This window comes from Scyliorhinus canicula, chromosome 27 (genome assembly GCF_902713615.1).
Source record: "Scyliorhinus canicula chromosome 27, sScyCan1.1, whole genome shotgun sequence".
Classification (NCBI taxonomy): domain Eukaryota; kingdom Metazoa; phylum Chordata; class Chondrichthyes; order Carcharhiniformes; family Scyliorhinidae; genus Scyliorhinus; species Scyliorhinus canicula.
Window position 1 is genome coordinate 12,215,649 of NC_052172.1, and position 17,205 is coordinate 12,232,853.

Below are 17,205 nucleotides of genomic sequence, written 5' to 3' on the forward strand. Positions count from 1 at the left end.
ATTGTGCTGTGAGGCAACAGTGCTAAGCACTGTACCACCGTGTCGCCATCCTTCTTATCGCCCTTCTCTCGGTGGTTAACCACCTCCTGGACTTTGTGAAGTGAGAGTGGGCAATAAAGGCTATCCTAGCCACATTCCTTTAACGAAGAGGATAAATGGCACAAGGAGTTGGCACAGCCAATGTATGGCTAGGGATGGGTCTCAGCCCCAGTGAATGTCAAATCTTTGTTGATCTTGAGGGAAGATTTCGGCCCCCAATCGCGCTTCAGGCTCTGCTACCGTGTTTGACGTAGCAATAAGCAACACGGAAACGTTGGGGAAATGGCTTCCTCAAAATAAACCCTTGAAGTCGTGTTCTGTGGGGTAAGAATTTGCATTTATATAGCACCTGTCAAGATCTCTGGGTATCCCAAAGCAATATGCAGCTGATGAAGTATTGTTATTGTAAATATGGCAATTCAAGCATCATAAGCTGGAAAACAGACAAACCAATGTTATTCAGTGATCAGGTAACCTGCTCTTAGCGGCTTACGTGTGTACTTGGTGCGCAATTTGGCTACAGCACAACATTACACTTGAAAAGTACATTATTGGTTTCAAAGCGCTTTGAGATGTCCTGGGGTCGTGGAGGGTTGTATGTAAATGCAAATATGTTCTTTGTGTTCTAATGTCAGATTCTTTCAATAACCAAATGGCAACCGGTGAGTCATTATCCCCAGCAGGTAAATGAGCCATCTTGTGTTGCATTGAGCCGTTCTGCACAAGGGACTGCCAGGGGATTTTACTAACCGGTTATAACCGCCAGGAAAGCCTGAACTGGCTGGAACTCTCTTCTTGGAGACGTGTCCAGAACTCTGTGGGGCCTGGAGGGGGGGGGGGGGTCAGCGCGGAGAAGATTCTCCCGCTTCCGGGGCAGACCAGAGCGTCGATGCAAAGACCTCTAATACATCCAGCCGGGAATTCGAGGAAAAGACGAGACTTTCGGGGGTTGGTTGAAGCAAATAGCGCAGATGGATTGAAGAGGAAGCTAGAGGGACACTGGAAAGGAAGGAGGGTACAGCGAGGACGCGATGAAGTAGGATGTAGGGCACCAGCTTGAGCTGATTGGCTTGTGTCTGTGCTGTGCTGTGCATTGTGTGGAATATTAAACTTTTCCTGCAGATCTGTAACTTCTCAACGTATTTCACTGTTCAATTAGAATGTCAGCTAATGAAGACCGAGCGGCCAAGGCCCAACACGTTTATCATTCGGTGCCTGCAGTGGACAACGGTGATCGAGAGGACCTTCCATGTCGATACACCAGATGAGAGGTGAGGACAGTGATGGGGGGGCGGCAATGTCGCTAGTAATCCAGAGGCCCAGACTGATGTTCTGGAGACACAAGTTCAAATCTCACACCCCAGTGCTTAAAATTCAATTGGATGAAAAGTGTTTGTTTAACTGCTCTCTGCCATTTCCTGCTTATTATTTCCCAGTCTCATTCTCTAAGGGGCCTATGTTCACTTCTATAGAATTCCTACCGTGCAGAAGGAGGCCATTCGGCCCATCTAGTCGGCACCGACCCACTTTAAGCCCTCCCTCCCACCCTATCCCCGTAACCCAATAACCCCATCTAACCTTTGTGGACACTAAGGGCAATTTAGCATGGCCAATCCACCCAACCTGCACACCTTTGGACTGTGGGAGGAAACCGGAGCACCCGGAGGAAACCCACGCACACACGGGAAGAACGTGCAGACTCCACACACAGTGACCCAGCGGGGAATCGAACCTGGGACTCTGGCGCTGTGAAGCCACAGTGCTATCCACTTGTGCTACCATGCTGCCTAGAAATTCGATGCCTCCTCATTGGGGAATTGAACCCTGGACTCCTGCGTGACAGGCGGGGATACTAACGAGGAAAACATAACACACCTTCTTAAAGAGCACCCTAACTAGGCCCGCAAGCCCACCTAACCTGCACATCTTTGGAAACGACGGGGCAATTTAGCATGGCCAATCCACCTAACCTGCATATTTTTAGACTCTGTGTGTGTTTAAGGGGGGGTAGGGGGGGGCGGGCAGGGGTTGGACGATGATGGAGCACCCGTAGGAAACCCACGCAGACACGGCGAGAACATGCAAACTCCACACAGTCACCCAAGACCGGAATTGAACCCGGGTCCCCTGGCGCTGTGTGGCAGAAGTGCTAACCACTGTGCCACCTGGAACAAAACGCTATTCTTGTTAACGATGATCATGAAGCCACCAGACTGTCGGAAGAACCATGTGGTTCACAAAATGTCCTTTCTCGAAGGGGCTTTTCCAGTCAATAGTGGAGTGCCGCAAGGATCAGTGCTGGGGCCTCGGCTATTTCCAATCTATATTAATGACTTGGATGAAGAGACACAGATAGTCATGTGTCTAAATTTGCTGATAGTACCAAAGTGGAAAGGTAAGCTCTGAGGAGGACACAGAGGCTTCAAAAAGATCAAGGCTGGTTAAGTGAGTGGGCAAAGAGATGGTGGGTGGAGCATTCTAACGGAAGTGTAAGATCACTTTGGTCGGAAGATTAAAAAAGCAGAATAGCTTTGAAAAGGCGAGAAGCTGGAAAGTGTTGAATTTCAAAGTGTCTCGGGCCTGCTGGCACAAAGGATGCCGCACGTTGGCATGCAGGTGCCGCACGTTGGCATGCAGGTGCCGCACGTTGGCATGCAGGTGCCGCAAGCGATTAGGAAGGCAAATGGCCACGTTGGCCTTGATTGCAAGCGGATTGGAGTACAGGAATAGAGATGTCTTGCTGCGGTTGTACAGGGGTTTGGGGGGACCACATCTGGAATTCCATGTGCCATTTCGGTCTCCACATTTGGGAAAGGATACACTGGTATTGGAGGCAGTACAGCAAAGGTTCACTGAATGGTCCCTGGGGAGGGAGGGGTTGTCCTATGAGAGGCTGGGTAAATTGGGCTTGTATCCTCTGGGGTTTAGATGAATTGGAGGCAATCTCACAATTCTGAAGGGGGGGTGATGGGGTGGACGCTCTTTAGAGATTGTTTCCATTGGTCGGGGAATCTTAAGCCACGGGGGCACAGTCTCTGGAAAAGTGGGGGGGGGGCAATCATTTAGGACTGAGATGAGAAATGTCTTCACTCAGAGGCTTGTGAATCTTTGGAATTCTCTACCTCCCGAGGGTTGTGGCTGCTCCATCGTTGAATACATTTCAAACTGGGACAGGCCAATCTTTGGTGTCTCAGGGATTTGAGGGAAAATGGAGTTGGAGCCCCTGAAGATCAGCAGTGATCATAATGAAGGGCGAAGCAGGCTCGGTGTGGCCTACTCCTGCTCCTGCCTCTTAGAAACCTATGAAATTCTTAACAGGGCGAGACAGAGTAGATGCAGGAAGGATGTTCCCGACTGTAGGAGTGTTCAGAACCAGGGGCTCACAGTCTGAGGATACGGGGTGGACTATTTAGGACAGAGATGAGGAGAGATTTCTTCACCTGAGAGTGGTCGGCCTGTGGAACTCGTTACCACAGAAAGTAATTGAGGCCAAAACTCTGTATATTTTCAAGAAGCAGTTAGAGAAAGCACTTGGAGAGGTGGAGGGATCAAAGGAAATGGGGGGGGAAAGCAGGATTAGGCTATTGAGTTGGCTGATCAGCCATGATCATCATGAATGGCAGAGCAAGCTCGAAGGGCTGAATGGCCTATTTTCCATAAGGAAATCCACCATCCTTACTTGGTTTGGCTTACACGTGCTTCCAGACCCACAGCAATGTGGTTGACTCGCACAATGTGGTTGAAATGAACCGCACCCTGAAATGGGCGAGCAAGGCAGTCAGCTGTAGATGGCTCACCCTCGCCTGCTCCAGGGCAATCCGGGATGGGTAATAAATGCTGGACTTGCCAGTGATACTCCAATGCAAAGACCAAAGCGATGGGAACTGCCCAATCTTTTTCCCGGGTATGAGTGAAAGTGCTTTATCTGTAATTGGACAGTCTGCTGTGCAGCAGGAAGGGGCAGAAGCACCTTGTGTATGGACGTCTGGTGGGCAGCTGTGTTAATATTTCCCCTGCTCATCCCAGTGAACTACCGCTCGCCTTTGGCGCAATGGACCACACGCACACACACACTCTGTTCTGCGCGCACGCGCACTCTGTTCTACGCCCGCGCGCACACGCGCACTCTGTTCTACGCCCGCGCGCGCACACGCGCACTCTGTTCTACGCCCGCGCGCACACGCGCCCTCTGTTCTACGCACACGCCCCCTCTGTTCTACGCACACGCGCCCTCTGTTCTACGCACACGCGCCCTCTGTTCTACGCACACGCGCCCTCTGTTCTACGCACACGCGCACTCTGTTCTACGCCCGCGCGCACACGCGCCCTCTGTTCTACGCCCGCGCGCACACGCGCCCTCTGTTCTACGCCCGCGCGCACACGCGCACTCTGTTCTACGCCCGCGCGCACACGCGCACTCTGTTCTACGCCCGCGCGCACACGCGCACTCTGTTCTACGCCCGCGCGCACACGCGCACTCTGTTCTACGCCCGCGCGCACACGCGCACTCTGTTCTACGCCCGCGCGCACACGTGCACTCTGTTCTACGCCCGCGCGCACACGCGCACTCTGTTCTACGCCCGCGCGCACACGCGCACTCTGTTCTACGCCCGCGCGCACACGCGCACTCTGTTCTACGCACGCGCGCACACTTCTACGCGCACGCGCACACTTCTACGCGCGCGCGCGCACACTCTTCTACGCGCGCGCGCACACTCTTCTACGCGCGCGCGCACACTCTTCTACGCGCGCGCGCACACTCTTCTACGCGCGCGCGCACACTCTTCTACGCGCGCGCGCACACTCTTCTACGCGCGCGCGCGCACACACTCTTCTACGCGCGCTCTTCTCTCCACACACACATGCACTGTCCTCTGTACATGCACACACTCTGTTCTCTACGCGTGCACACGCATGCACTGTTCTAGTGAAAGGACATTTCAACCAGAGGCCAAGAAAGCAGTATGGATTTTGTAGCAGTAGTTCATCTCTGAACTTCATTGCGAAAAGCAAATGGAATTTGCTTTCCTTAGCGATGGCTTTAATATCCTTTTCCATTTTGCAGACAAAGCCACCGATTTAAAGGTAAATTTTCTGATTACCTACTGTAGGCTTCAGCTCACATTTAGAACGACCTAACCCGGAAGTCTGTTGTGCTCCCTGGGGATGTATTGTGTTGATTTAATGTTTTCCTCTTTGGGACCATGCAAGGTGAGCTAAGGACCATGATAGAGGTGGGGATGGTGACCATGGGCTTGCATGGAAATGTGGGCATGTACATGAGTTCATACCAATTGCTGCCAGCCTCGATAACAGAGCACCCTGCTTAGAATCGTAGAGTCCCTACAGTGCAGGAGGTGGCCATTCGGCCCATTGAGTCGACATCGACCCTCCGAAAGAGCACCCGACCCAGGCCCACTCCCCCGCCCTATCGCAGTAACCCCACCTAACCTGCACATTTCTGAACTGGAAATCGGAGCACCCGGAGGAAACCACGGCAGACACGGGGGGGAAAGTGCAAACTCCATACAGGCAGTTGATAACAGAGCATCCGGTTTCCGTCATGCTATGGAACGGCCCACAAGAACGGGAGGCTGCCATTCAGTCCCTCTAGCCTGTTTCACCATTCCGTTGGATCATGGCTGACCTATATCTTAACGCCACTTATATCCTCGCCGGACAGAAACCTGCGCTCTTCGTTTTGACCTTTCAAATTGGTCAAACTCATCCCAGCCTCAACCGGCTGTGGGTGGAGCTCCAGATTTCCACTACCCTCTGTGAGCTTACACGTAGCTGACTGTAAGAGGGGGAAGGTGCAAAGCGCAGTTTTAAAAGAAAAAAAAAAAATCTAGACCTATGTTTCTTCCAGCACGATGTCCATTTGAAATAGTTCCTTTGTTTTGTGAAGGAACAGCCATGAAGGGTCCAGCTGAATAGAAGTCCATTTGTTGACCAGTTCAAACTCTTTAATTGGCGGCTGGGCTGAACCAATGGTTTGGGGGGGGGGGGGGGGGGGGGGGGGGGGGGGGAAATGAGGTAGGTTCCGGCTACAAAGGGACTGCTGTCACTGACCCTGCATAATCACTCTGCATAACCACTGTTTCTAGAGAGGAATGGACAAGAGCCATCCAGACTGTGGCGAACAGCTTAAAGCACCAGGAACCGGGAGATGATGCCATGGACGTCAAGTGTGGCTCTCCCAGTGACAGCTCGGGATTGGAGGAGATGGAGGTGTCCATTTTGAAGTCTAGGAATAAAGTGGTTAGTATATGAGGGCTTATTTAGGAATACGGCAACCCAGTGGGATTGGGCATCTGGTGCTCCCCCCACCCCCAGAGATGAGCCCTCATGCTGGGTACCCCCTCCCCCAGCCCCACTTTCAGATCAAGGCACGCAATCAGATTTTGAAATTCAGACCTGAATTAGGTTTAAGGTTTGTATTTCCCATTAAATGGTGGTTCTCCCGGTGCTGGCTGCAGGAATGCCTGAACAAGACCCACTTCGTCACCTCGGCTGAACTGGGCCATGCTTGCCGAGATCACGTGCCCATGTTATTCAGTTGCGCCGTGTGCCAACAGCGCCCCTCTGTCGCGATTGAGTTCCACGGAGATTGCAGTGCAGCTCCCGGTGATGCCAGCGAATGCCGGGGTGGTTTAACTTTGGTTAAATGGAGCGTTGACCTTTTGAGTTCTCTGACCCAGGCCTGCGTTGTGTTTGATCTAACCCCCTCATTGCATCCAAATCAACAAGTGCCGTGACTAAGTCAGCTGCTGTCCATTTCTGATTCCAGACGATGAACGATTTTGACTATTTGAAGTTACTGGGAAAGGGCACCTTTGGGAAAGTTATCCTGGTTAAGGAGAAGGCCACGGGACGGTATTATGCCATGAAAATTCTACGGAAAGAAGTAATTATTGCGAAAGTGAGTACTTGCTTTGAGATTTATTTGATGAAGAAAGCGTTGCCCATTTCGGTCACCATCTTGTCAGTGGTCCGTGACACTCCACACCCATACAGGCCGCACGGTCTGACATTTCTGTTAAACCCACTGCTCTCCTTTGTATCTCCTTCCATTGACACCCCCCCCCCCCCACACTCCAAACTAGGGTTGACGATTCTGATCGGGCAACGATTCCCGAAAGAGTCGTCACATGACTTTCCGATCCCATTGTCCCGCGCTCTCACTCGTGCCATTGGCCACCAGACGTGTCCATCCTGGTCATGCCCCGCCTCCTTCTGCACGCTATTGGCTGCTTCTTGACCCTATCCAATCCCATCCAATGGGTGGTGGGAAGCAAACAGCTTATACTTCGCCGGGACCGACAGATCCCGGCAGCAGCCAATGGCAAGGTGCCTCCACTGCGGGGGAGGGGCTGGAAAATCCCACCCAATATCTTTCCAACCCATAAAGCAAAAAAATATATAAATTTTGAAAAACGGACCTTAAACGCCCCCGCATGATTTGTTTGAAGAACAGTCGATCCGCCGACAAGTTGACTTCCTTCACTTGTTGATGCTTTGCCACCGTCACGGAATTGGCGTCCACTGTGCAATCGATCCAGCACGGAATGAGGCCATTTGGCCCATGCTGCTGGTGCTGTCCTCTGTCCCTTTTGCCCCTGCCCTGCCAATGTTCCTCCTTCCAAGTGTTTGAGCAGTCCCCTTTCGAAAGCTTCCACTGCCCTTTCACCTGGAGTCGGTGTGTATGCAATTCGTGTACCCGTGAGAATCGGTGTGTATGCAATTCGTGTACCCCTGAGAATCGGTGTGTATGCAATTCGTGTACCCCTGAGAGTCGGTGTGTATGCAATTCGTGTACCCCTGAGAATCGGTGTGTATGCAATTCGTGTACCCCTGAGAGTCGGTGTGTATGCAATTCGTATACCTGTGAGAGTCGGTGCCTTCATGATAAAATAAGAACTGTACCTAAACATTGACGCCTGTTTTTGATTAATATAGGATGAAGTCGCTCACACTGTTACTGAGAGCAGGGTGTTACAAAATACGCGACATCCATTTTTAACAGTAAGTGCTGAAACGTACACTGGATTGAGCTTGGTTTAATCTGTATTCTCCTGGGTGGAGATATATCCTGTGTGGCTGTCTGTTTATATGAAAATATGTGCTTGACACCGGGGCAGTGGTATTTACAGTAAAAGCAGCTCTCTTGTGATGGGATGGTTTATTTTTTTCCTGCTTTGTGCTGTTTTTATTTTCAGTAAGCAGGTGTATATTTAGTCACGACTGGTAAAGGGGGAAGAGTCTCTTTCCCCCCCCCCCCCCAAAGGCGTGGTTGATGTGTGTAGCTACTCTGTCCTAAGCAGAGCTCCCTCGCGTCTCCCCCTCGTTCTGAGCTCAGCCCCAAGGTGGATTGGGCCAGGGGCAGAGACACAGTGTCAGCCGGATTTTTCTAATCCCCCAGTGAGTCAGACAACCCGTTTACCCTCGGTGACTAAACACACGAGCAATGGCGGCTTCAGCAGGTTGTGAGAGGCACGTCACTCATGGCTCAACGGAGCGAACTCTCTCGTTTCCTGAGTCAGACGGTGTGGGCTCAAGTCCTGCATCTGAAATCTCAACACGGAATCTCCCAATGCAGTACAGAGGGAGTGCTGCACTGTCGGAGGTGCCATCTCATCGCACCATTGCAGACGCAAGTGTGGTAAATTCTCCATGAAGCCAGGCCAATGTTTATCCCTGAACCAACATCACCTCAAAAAAACTAGCAGGTTACCTGTTGTTTGATGTTGCTAATTGTAGGAGCTTCCAGTGTGCAAATGCCTGGTTCATCAGTTGTAGAGTGCTTTGAAATTTTGTGACGTGAAAAAAGTAAGAGCAGGAGTAGACCATACGGCCCCTCGAGCCTTCTCCGCCATCCAATACGATTGTGGTTGATCATTGGCTTAACCCTGAGAGACCAAACGTCTGTCTACGCCGAGCTTGAATTTAATCAGCAATGGGGCATCTGTAACCCAGAGAACTCGGAGTTAATCTCACCAAAGTCCTGTGCAATTGTAGCCAGACATCTTTATTCTTCTATCACGTAGCAGTAAAGGCGAACGCACCATTTGCCAGCCAAATTGCTTGCTGCACCTGCATACTGCAGTGCTGTGTTCCTTGTACAAGCCACACCCTAGGGTTTCTCTGAACGTCAACATTTACAAGTTTTGCACCTTTTTCGGAAAAAAAAAAACTCTGCACCTCTATTCTCACACTTTCTCCACATTACACCCCATCTGTCAGCATGTTTCCTACTCAACCTGTCTATACCTCTTGGCAGCTTCTTTGAGTCTTCCTCCTAGCTTACATTCCCACCTAGTTTTCTATTGTCAGGAAGCTCGGTTAAAGTGATCTTCGTCTCTTCCTCCAAATCATCAATGTAGATTGTAAATAGCCGAGACCCGGTACTAATCCTTGCGGAACTCCTAGTCATAGCCTGTCGAGCAAATGTGCCCCGTTTATCCCTACTCTCTGCCTCCTATCTGTTAACTAATCCTCTATCCATGCTAATAAATTGCTCTCAACTCCCTGAGCCTCAGAGATCTCAAAAGACACAATAGAAATACGGATTTGGGGGGGGGGGGCTTTCCCCCTCGCCTATGGCACTTTACCACAGAGAGAGAATCGGTGCTTTCAGGAGCAAAGACACTTGTCCAACCCATGCGAGGTTGCTGATTTCTGCTTATTGCAGACGCAGCCTGTTCTTTGCGCCGCATTTTCTGGGAATTACGGAGAAATCCTGACTCTGCGTTCCTTTCCAGATGGCAGTAGCATGTGTGAAGCTCTTCAGCCTGTGCAAACTACGTCAAAGGATCTTTCACCTCTCAAAGACTGCATTAAATTACATATAATGTGATTCACACCTCACCTCAGCCTCGCTGCTGATGCAGGTGGATCTCCCACAACCAGAGGGCGTAGAACATATATGTCAAACTCAAGGCCCGCGGGCCAAATCCGGCCCACGGTGGAATTATCTTTGGCCCGCGAGATAATATCTAATTACTTTTTTAAAAAAATTTAGATTAGCCAATTATTTTTTCCAATTAAGGGGCAATTTAGCGTGGCCAATCCACCTACTCTGCACATTTTTGGGTTGGGGGGCGAAACCCACGCAGACACGGGGAGAACGTGCAAACTCCACACGGACAGTGACCCAGAGCCGGGATCGAACCTGGGACCTCAGCGCCGTGAGGCGGTTGTGCTAATCACTAGGCCACCGTGCTGCCCTAATAATATCTAATTACTATTAAAGCTGGCCCCAGCAATTGAAGCGCCTATGGCGTATGATATGGCTGATGCCGAGTTTATTCAGGTATAGTGTGAATCACAAAGTGTTGGCCAGTGGAAAAATGTTTTCATTAGAAATTACTCTGGAAAAGCTCCAGATAAAGCAATAAGAAATAAATGCAACTAATTTTTTTAAAATTTAATATTTAATGTTGTTTTTATAGGCAATAACCTAAGCTTTATTAGTTCCAGGTTCAATAAGTTCATTTCAATAAGTTTTGCAAAAAAACATTGAACCAGTCCGGCCCTCGACTTGTCTCGATTTTTTAATTTTGGCCCATGGTGTATTTGAGTTTGACACCCCTGGCGTAGAATCATAGAATCCCTACAGTGCAGAAGGAGGCCATTCAGCCCATCGAAGCTACACAGACCCTCTGAAAGAGCACCCTACTTAGGCCCACTCCCCCGCCCTATCATGTTTCAATTGTTAGCACTCTCGCCTCTGTGTCACAAGATTCTGGGTTCAAGTCCCACCACAGGTCTTGACCACACAAGTCAAGACTGGCACTCCAGTGTGGGCGCTGCACTGTCAGAGGGGCTATCGTTTTAACAAGATGTTAAACCAAGGGTGCGTCTATCTTTTCAGGTCTCTGTAAAAGATCCTTGGCACTATTTCGAAGAAGAACAAGTGAGAAGACCCCCTTGCCCTGTCTTTCAATCAACCTCCCAGAAATAGATAGTCTGGCCATTATCATCGTGTTGTTAGCGTCCTGTGCGCAAATTGGCTGCATCGTTTCCTACAATACGAGAGTGACCACAATTTAAAAAGTGCTTACGAACAAGGAATAGGGCATTCGGCCCCTCGAGCCTGTTCTGCCGGCTGATCTGATGATAACCACAAATCTGCATCTCATCTACCCCCGATAATCTCTCACCCCCCCCCCCCCCCCCCCCCCAACCACCACCACCGTTTACAAAGAATCTATCCTTCTCTGCCTTAAAAATATTCAAAGACTCTGCTTCCACCACCTATTCAAGAAGAGTTCCAGAGACTCGCGACACTGAGAGATAGAATTTTGCCCCGTCTCCATTTTAAATGAGTGATCCAGTGTTCTACGTTCTCCCGCAAGAGGAAACATCCTCTCCACATCCACCCTGTCAAGACTGTGATGAGTGTAGGAATTTCAGATAAACTGTAGGAATTTCAGACAAATTGTAGGAATTTCAGATATATCATAGGTATTTGGTACAATAAAGGTTAAAAAATCTGTGTGTAAGACTCCTGCGGTAGTGTTTTTAAAGAATCCTGGTTTTGAAAGGTTTTGGGAGCCAGGGGTGCAATTAAGGCACAGTAAAAAGCTTGGACGAGTGAGTTTTGTTTGGATTATGGGGGTTCCCTGTGGAGTTAATGATTTCAGCTTGGTAAAATGCTGTAATTAATGGGGGGAGCTGTGGTAACAGGCATTTTGCAGGAACACCGTTTTAGTGGCGATGCGAGCAGAAGTCCAGATTCTACTCCCACTGCAATTCAGTTAAAATTATGTCTGTAGACAGATTAGCAGTTCAGGTGTGTCTGGTTGCAAGGTGAGCTGAAACAAGCTGAGCTGTAGCTTCTGAAGAAATATAGCCAAAGTTTCTGCTTGGTTCTGACGGGATTCAGGTCTTTTATTTAAAGCAGTGTCAAGCGATCTCTCTCAAAAGTGGAGTATCCAGACGTCTCTGTAAAGCAGGTATTCCTGAGCGTTAATTGCTTTTGAAAGTGGATTGAGAGCTAAGATTTTTTTTTATGTTTGAGTGTGAATAAAGATAGCAGTTAAGTACCAGTGTATTCGCTGTATCGATTAGCATTATTTAAGGGATCAGTTTAAGCTATATTAGTAATAATGTTTGTTTTAATATTCCATATCCCTATTTTTATTGACATCGTTTATTGACATGGCTCCTGGGGTGAGGTATGCTTTCCTCAGTCTTACCAAACATTGGGGTTTCTGTCCAATATCCTAGCCATTGTTGGGGTGTGGTGTGAGATCGTAATAAGACCCCCCAGGAACTCGTGTTTCAATCAAGTCACCCCTCACTCTTCTAAACTAGGAAATAAGCCGAGCCTGTCCATCCTTTCCTCATAAGACAACCTGTCCATTCGGGTGTTAGTCCAGTAAACTCTCTTTGAACTGCTTCCAACGCTTTGGCATCCTCTAAAACTGAAGCATAACCTCCCTACCTTTGTATTAAATTCCCCTCTCAAATTATAACATTGTTAGCTTTGCTAATTGCTTGCTGTACCTGTATAATAGCCTTTTCCGATTCATGCACTAAGTCACCCAGATCCCTCTGCATCCCAGAGCTCTGCAATCTCTCCCCATTTAGATCATCTTCTCTTTTATTCTTCCTGCCTAATTGGACAGTTTCACATTTTCCCATACTCCATTTGCCAGCCACTTAACCTTTGTGTTTATTTTTGTCCCCATCTTCTATCCACTTCACAACTTCCCCTTCATCCACTGTAAAAAAATTTTTATTGTAAACAGTTGAGGCCCCAGCACTGATCCCCGTGGTACACTACGTGTTACACCTTGTCAACTTGAAAAAGACTCATTTATGCCTACTCTCTGCTTCCTGTTACCCAGTCTATCTTCTATCCGTGACAATATGTTATCCCGTATACCGTGAGCTTCTAATTTCTGTAAACATTGGTTGCAAAGCGCTTTGAGAAGTCTAGTTGTGAAAAGCCACACACAAACACAAGCCTTTTTCCTTCTGCATAAAGATACTCTTCCTAAATCCTTTATTTGTTCGGGGCTGACTCTTATTTGTACTGCCTCACTCATGGCTGGAAATGTTTTTTTAATCGAACCAGTTCATCATTTTCAAGACCTCTTCATTCTCCACTTTGAGGCTCTTTTCTCTCGCAAAGACCCCATTCTTTAAGGGGATGTGAGTGTTACTGGCTAGGCCGGCATTTATTCCCAACTTCTAATTTCTCTCTGTGCTGGAAAGACACCTATCGAACCTCTCCTTAACCTGCACAAGGAGGCAGCTCAGCACCCGTTATTCTTTCCCCAAAGCCTCGATGTGGAGATGCCAGTGTTGGACTGGGGTGAACACAGTAAGAAGTCTTACAACACCAGGTTGAAGTCCAACAGGTTTGTTTCAAACACGAGCTTTTGGAACACTGCTCCTTCCTCAGGAAAGCTCGTGTTTGAAACAAACCTGTTGGACTTCAACCTGGTGTTGTAAGACTTCTTACTGTGCCCATAGCCTCAGAAGCCTTTCCTCTTATCTGTTCTATTCCCTTTCAAAGGTACTGTTGAATCTGTTTCAACAGCCCTTCCAGACAGTGCCTTCCCGATCCATCGTAACTTGCTGCATTCAAAATATTCCTCCTCGTTCGTTAGCCTGATACCCCAAATTTGTGTACTCTGGCTACTAAACCTCCTGCCTCGAGAAATCTTTACTTGATTCACCGTCATTCGTGATTTTAGACACCTATCGAACCTCCTTTTAACCTCCTGTCCTCTATGGACAGTAACCCCAGAATCTCCACATCACTGAAGCCCCTCATCTCTGGTCCCGTCCTAGTAAATCACCTCTGCGTCCTCTCTAAAGGCCTTGACGTTCTTCCGAGATGGTGATGCTCCGAACTGACCACGTACTCGAGTTGAGGCCAAACCAGTGTGTGATTAAAAAAAATCTTGGCAGGACTTCCTTGCTTTTGTATTCTGTGCCTCTGTTTAGGACGTCCAGAATCCCACATTTATATTTGACGGGCTTCTCAAATTGCCCTGCCACTTTTCAAGATTTCCGTATGTGAACAGCAGGCTCTCGCCGTTCCTGCATCCTCTTTCAAATTGCACCGTTTTGTTTATCTTTGTTATCGCTCATTCTTCCTACCAACACAAATCAGGGGCTGTTTAGCACAGGGCTAAATCGCTGGCTTTGAAAGCAGGCCAGCAGCACGGTTCGATTCCCGTAACAGCCTCCCCGAACAGGCGCCGGAATGTGGCGACTAGGGGCTTTTCACAGTAACTTCATTGAAGCCTACTCGTGACAATAGCGATTTTCATTTAATTTTTCATCACTTCACACCGCTTTACATTAGATTGTGCCTGCCACGTGCCAACCTGTTTTGCCAGTCTGCCTGTCATCCTGAGGTCTGTTGTCGCACAATTGTTACGGTGCAGAAGGAGGCCATTTGGCCCAGCGTGTCTGCCCCTCTCCGAACGGGCAATTCACCTATTGCCCTTCTCCCTGTGACCCCGCACGTTCTTCTTTTTCAGGTAACCCTCCCGCTCCTTTTTGAGTGCTTCAACTTAATTGAGGTGTACAAAAATTATGGGATCGAGTGGACAGGGTAGAATTGTTTCCCTTGATGGAGAATTCTAGGACCGGGGGACAGCGATCCAAGATAAGTGGCAGAAGGTGTAATGGGGACATGAGGAAGAACCCTTTTACATCGAGGGTAGTGGGAGTCTGGAATTCGTTGCCCGAGTTGGTGGTGGAGGCAGAGACCATAAACGTTTAAAAAAGTTACACGGATCTGCTACGAACCGGGTGCAGGAAGGTAGAATTAGAAAGGGCACCTGGGTACCCTTGTGTCGGCATGGACCAGATGGGCCGAACGGCCGCCTGTGCAGTAACTTTTCTATGATTCCAAATGGGCCTGTATCCACCACGCTCCAGACCCTAACCACTTGCTGTGGGAAATAGAATTCCTCATCACTTTTGCTTCAATTACTTTAAATCTGTTCCATCTTTCTCAATTCCTTTTTTAAAATAAATTTAGAGTATTCAATTTTTTTTTCCAATTAAGGGGCAATTTAGTGCGGCCAATCTACCTAACCTGCACATCTTTGGGTTGTGGGGGTGAAACCCACGCAGACACGAGGAGAATGTGAAAACTCCACACGGACAGTGACCTGGGGCCGGGTTTTGAACCTGGGTCCTCAGTGCCGTGAGGCAGCAATGCTTTTTTATATAAATTTAGAGTATCCGATTCATTTTTTCCAATTAAGGGGCAATTTAGCGTGGCCAATCCACCTACCCTGCATATCTTTGGGTTGTGGGGCCGAAACCCACACAAACATAGGGAGAATGTGCAAACTCCACACGGACAGTGACCCAGAGCCGGGATCGAACCTAAACCTTGACGCAGTGAGGCATCAGTGCTTGCCACCGTGCTGCCCCATCTTTCTCAATTCTTTCACAAGCGGGGAACAGTTTCTCCCTCTGCTCTGTCCAGGCTCCCCCTCCCCCCGCCCTCTGATTTTGAACACTTCTTTCAAATCTCCTCTCGACCTTCTTTCCTCCAAGGAAAATGGTCCCAACTTCTCCAATCTATCTTCATAGCTGAAGTTCCTGATTCCTGGAATCAATCTCGTGAATCTTTCCTGCACTCTCTCCAATGTCTTCACATCCTTCCGAAAGTCCGCCGCCCGGAACTGGACGCAGTACTCCAACTCAGGTCAAACTAGTTCATCATGACCTCCTTACTCTTGTACTCTTTGCCCATAAGCCTACGATACTGTAAGCCTCATTGACCACACTCTCAACCTGCCCTGCCACCACCTACCTGGATGAAATGAAATGAAAATCGCTTATTGTCACGAGTAGGCTTCAATGAAGTTACTGTGAAAAGCCCCTAGTCGCCACATTCCGGCGCCCGTTCGGGGAGGCTGGTACGGGTTTCAGTGACTGTCCCCCTAATTTCTGGCTGCATTTCCTGCGTTGACATTAAACGTTGCAGTTATGTATTTAAATCTACCCAGATCTGGGGTGTGTTAAAAGGCGTGGTGGTCCTATCACTGGAGATACCAATGTGTTCTTGTCTCCAGCCCCAAAATCTATCATTCCCCACTATTCTTGGCTATGTCTCGGAGTTAGTTTCCCATCCGCACTGCCACAGCCCCAAGGGCTTCCACTTTGCTAACAAATCTATTAAGTGGGGTGTTCTCAAGTGTCTTTTAAACCATATATCCATAAACTGCTGTTGTTTTTGATCTGTACTGTTTTCAGCTATGGCCTGGTGGGTGGCACCCTTGCCCCTCAGTCAGAAGGTTGTGGGTTTTATTCCTGTTCCAGAGTCACAACATTAAAATCTGGGTGCAATATTGACGGAATGCTGCATTGTTGCAGGTACCGTATTCCGGAGAGCCATTAAACCCCCCCCCCCCCCCTCTTAGTGGATGTAAAGATCCCACGGCACTGTTCCGAAGAAGACCAGGAGAGTTAGCCCTGGTGCCCTCCCCAATACTTACCATTCAACCAAAATCACAAAAAAATGCACAATCTAGTTATTGTCACATTGCTGTTCGTGGGTGCTTGCTGTGCACAAATTCGCTGCCATGCTTTTCTGCATTACAGTGGCGATGGTGACTATGCTTCAGGGGAGGCAATGGCCCAGTGGTATTGTCGCTGGACTACCAGTCCAGAGGCGGAGGGTAATGCTCTGCAGACCCGGGTTCGAATCCCACAATGGCAGATGTTGAAATTTGAATTCAAAAACAAATCTGTAATTAAAAGTTCAGTGATGAAAACCAGGTGGGTTTTGACAATGGCGCAACGTGGGTGACTCTTAAATGTCCTCTGGATAGGCCGAGAGAGACCCTCCGAGCAAGGGGCAGTTAGGGATGGGCGATACCCACATCCCGTGGGCGAATAACTTCCTGTTGTGATGAAAGGATGCAAGTTTTATTTTCTTTGTATTGGAGTTGCTGGGTATGTTTTCACTCTCTCTCTTCTCACCTTCCCTCCACAGACGTTGAAGTATGCGTTTCAGACCAGCGATCGGTTATGTTTTGTCATGGAGTACGCGAATGGTGGGGAGGTAGGTTATGGCGCTCTCCCCTCTGTTTGGCCTGTGTCGGCCCCTCTCCTTGGCTGAAGCCGCCGTGTCAGCTTGGGTTGGCACTCCACTGCCATCGGCAACCTCTGCCACCTTGT

General features: G+C 48.9%; 1 protein-coding gene across 3 annotated transcripts in view; it reads left to right on the top strand.

The window, feature by feature from the left end:
• LOC119958024 (RAC-beta serine/threonine-protein kinase) overlaps window positions 1-17,205 on the top strand; it is a 111,338-nt gene that overhangs the window by 81,928 nt on the left and 12,205 nt on the right. For all 3 annotated transcript variants that reach the window (XM_038786288.1, XM_038786287.1, XM_038786289.1), the window contains 5 exons: window positions 1,199-1,310; window positions 6,147-6,300; window positions 6,830-6,961; window positions 7,999-8,064; window positions 17,021-17,089. In XM_038786288.1, the coding sequence (XP_038642216.1) occupies window positions 1,199-1,310; window positions 6,147-6,300; window positions 6,830-6,961; window positions 7,999-8,064; window positions 17,021-17,089 (533 nt within the window). The remainder of the gene's footprint in view (window positions 1-1,198; window positions 1,311-6,146; window positions 6,301-6,829; window positions 6,962-7,998; window positions 8,065-17,020; window positions 17,090-17,205) is intronic.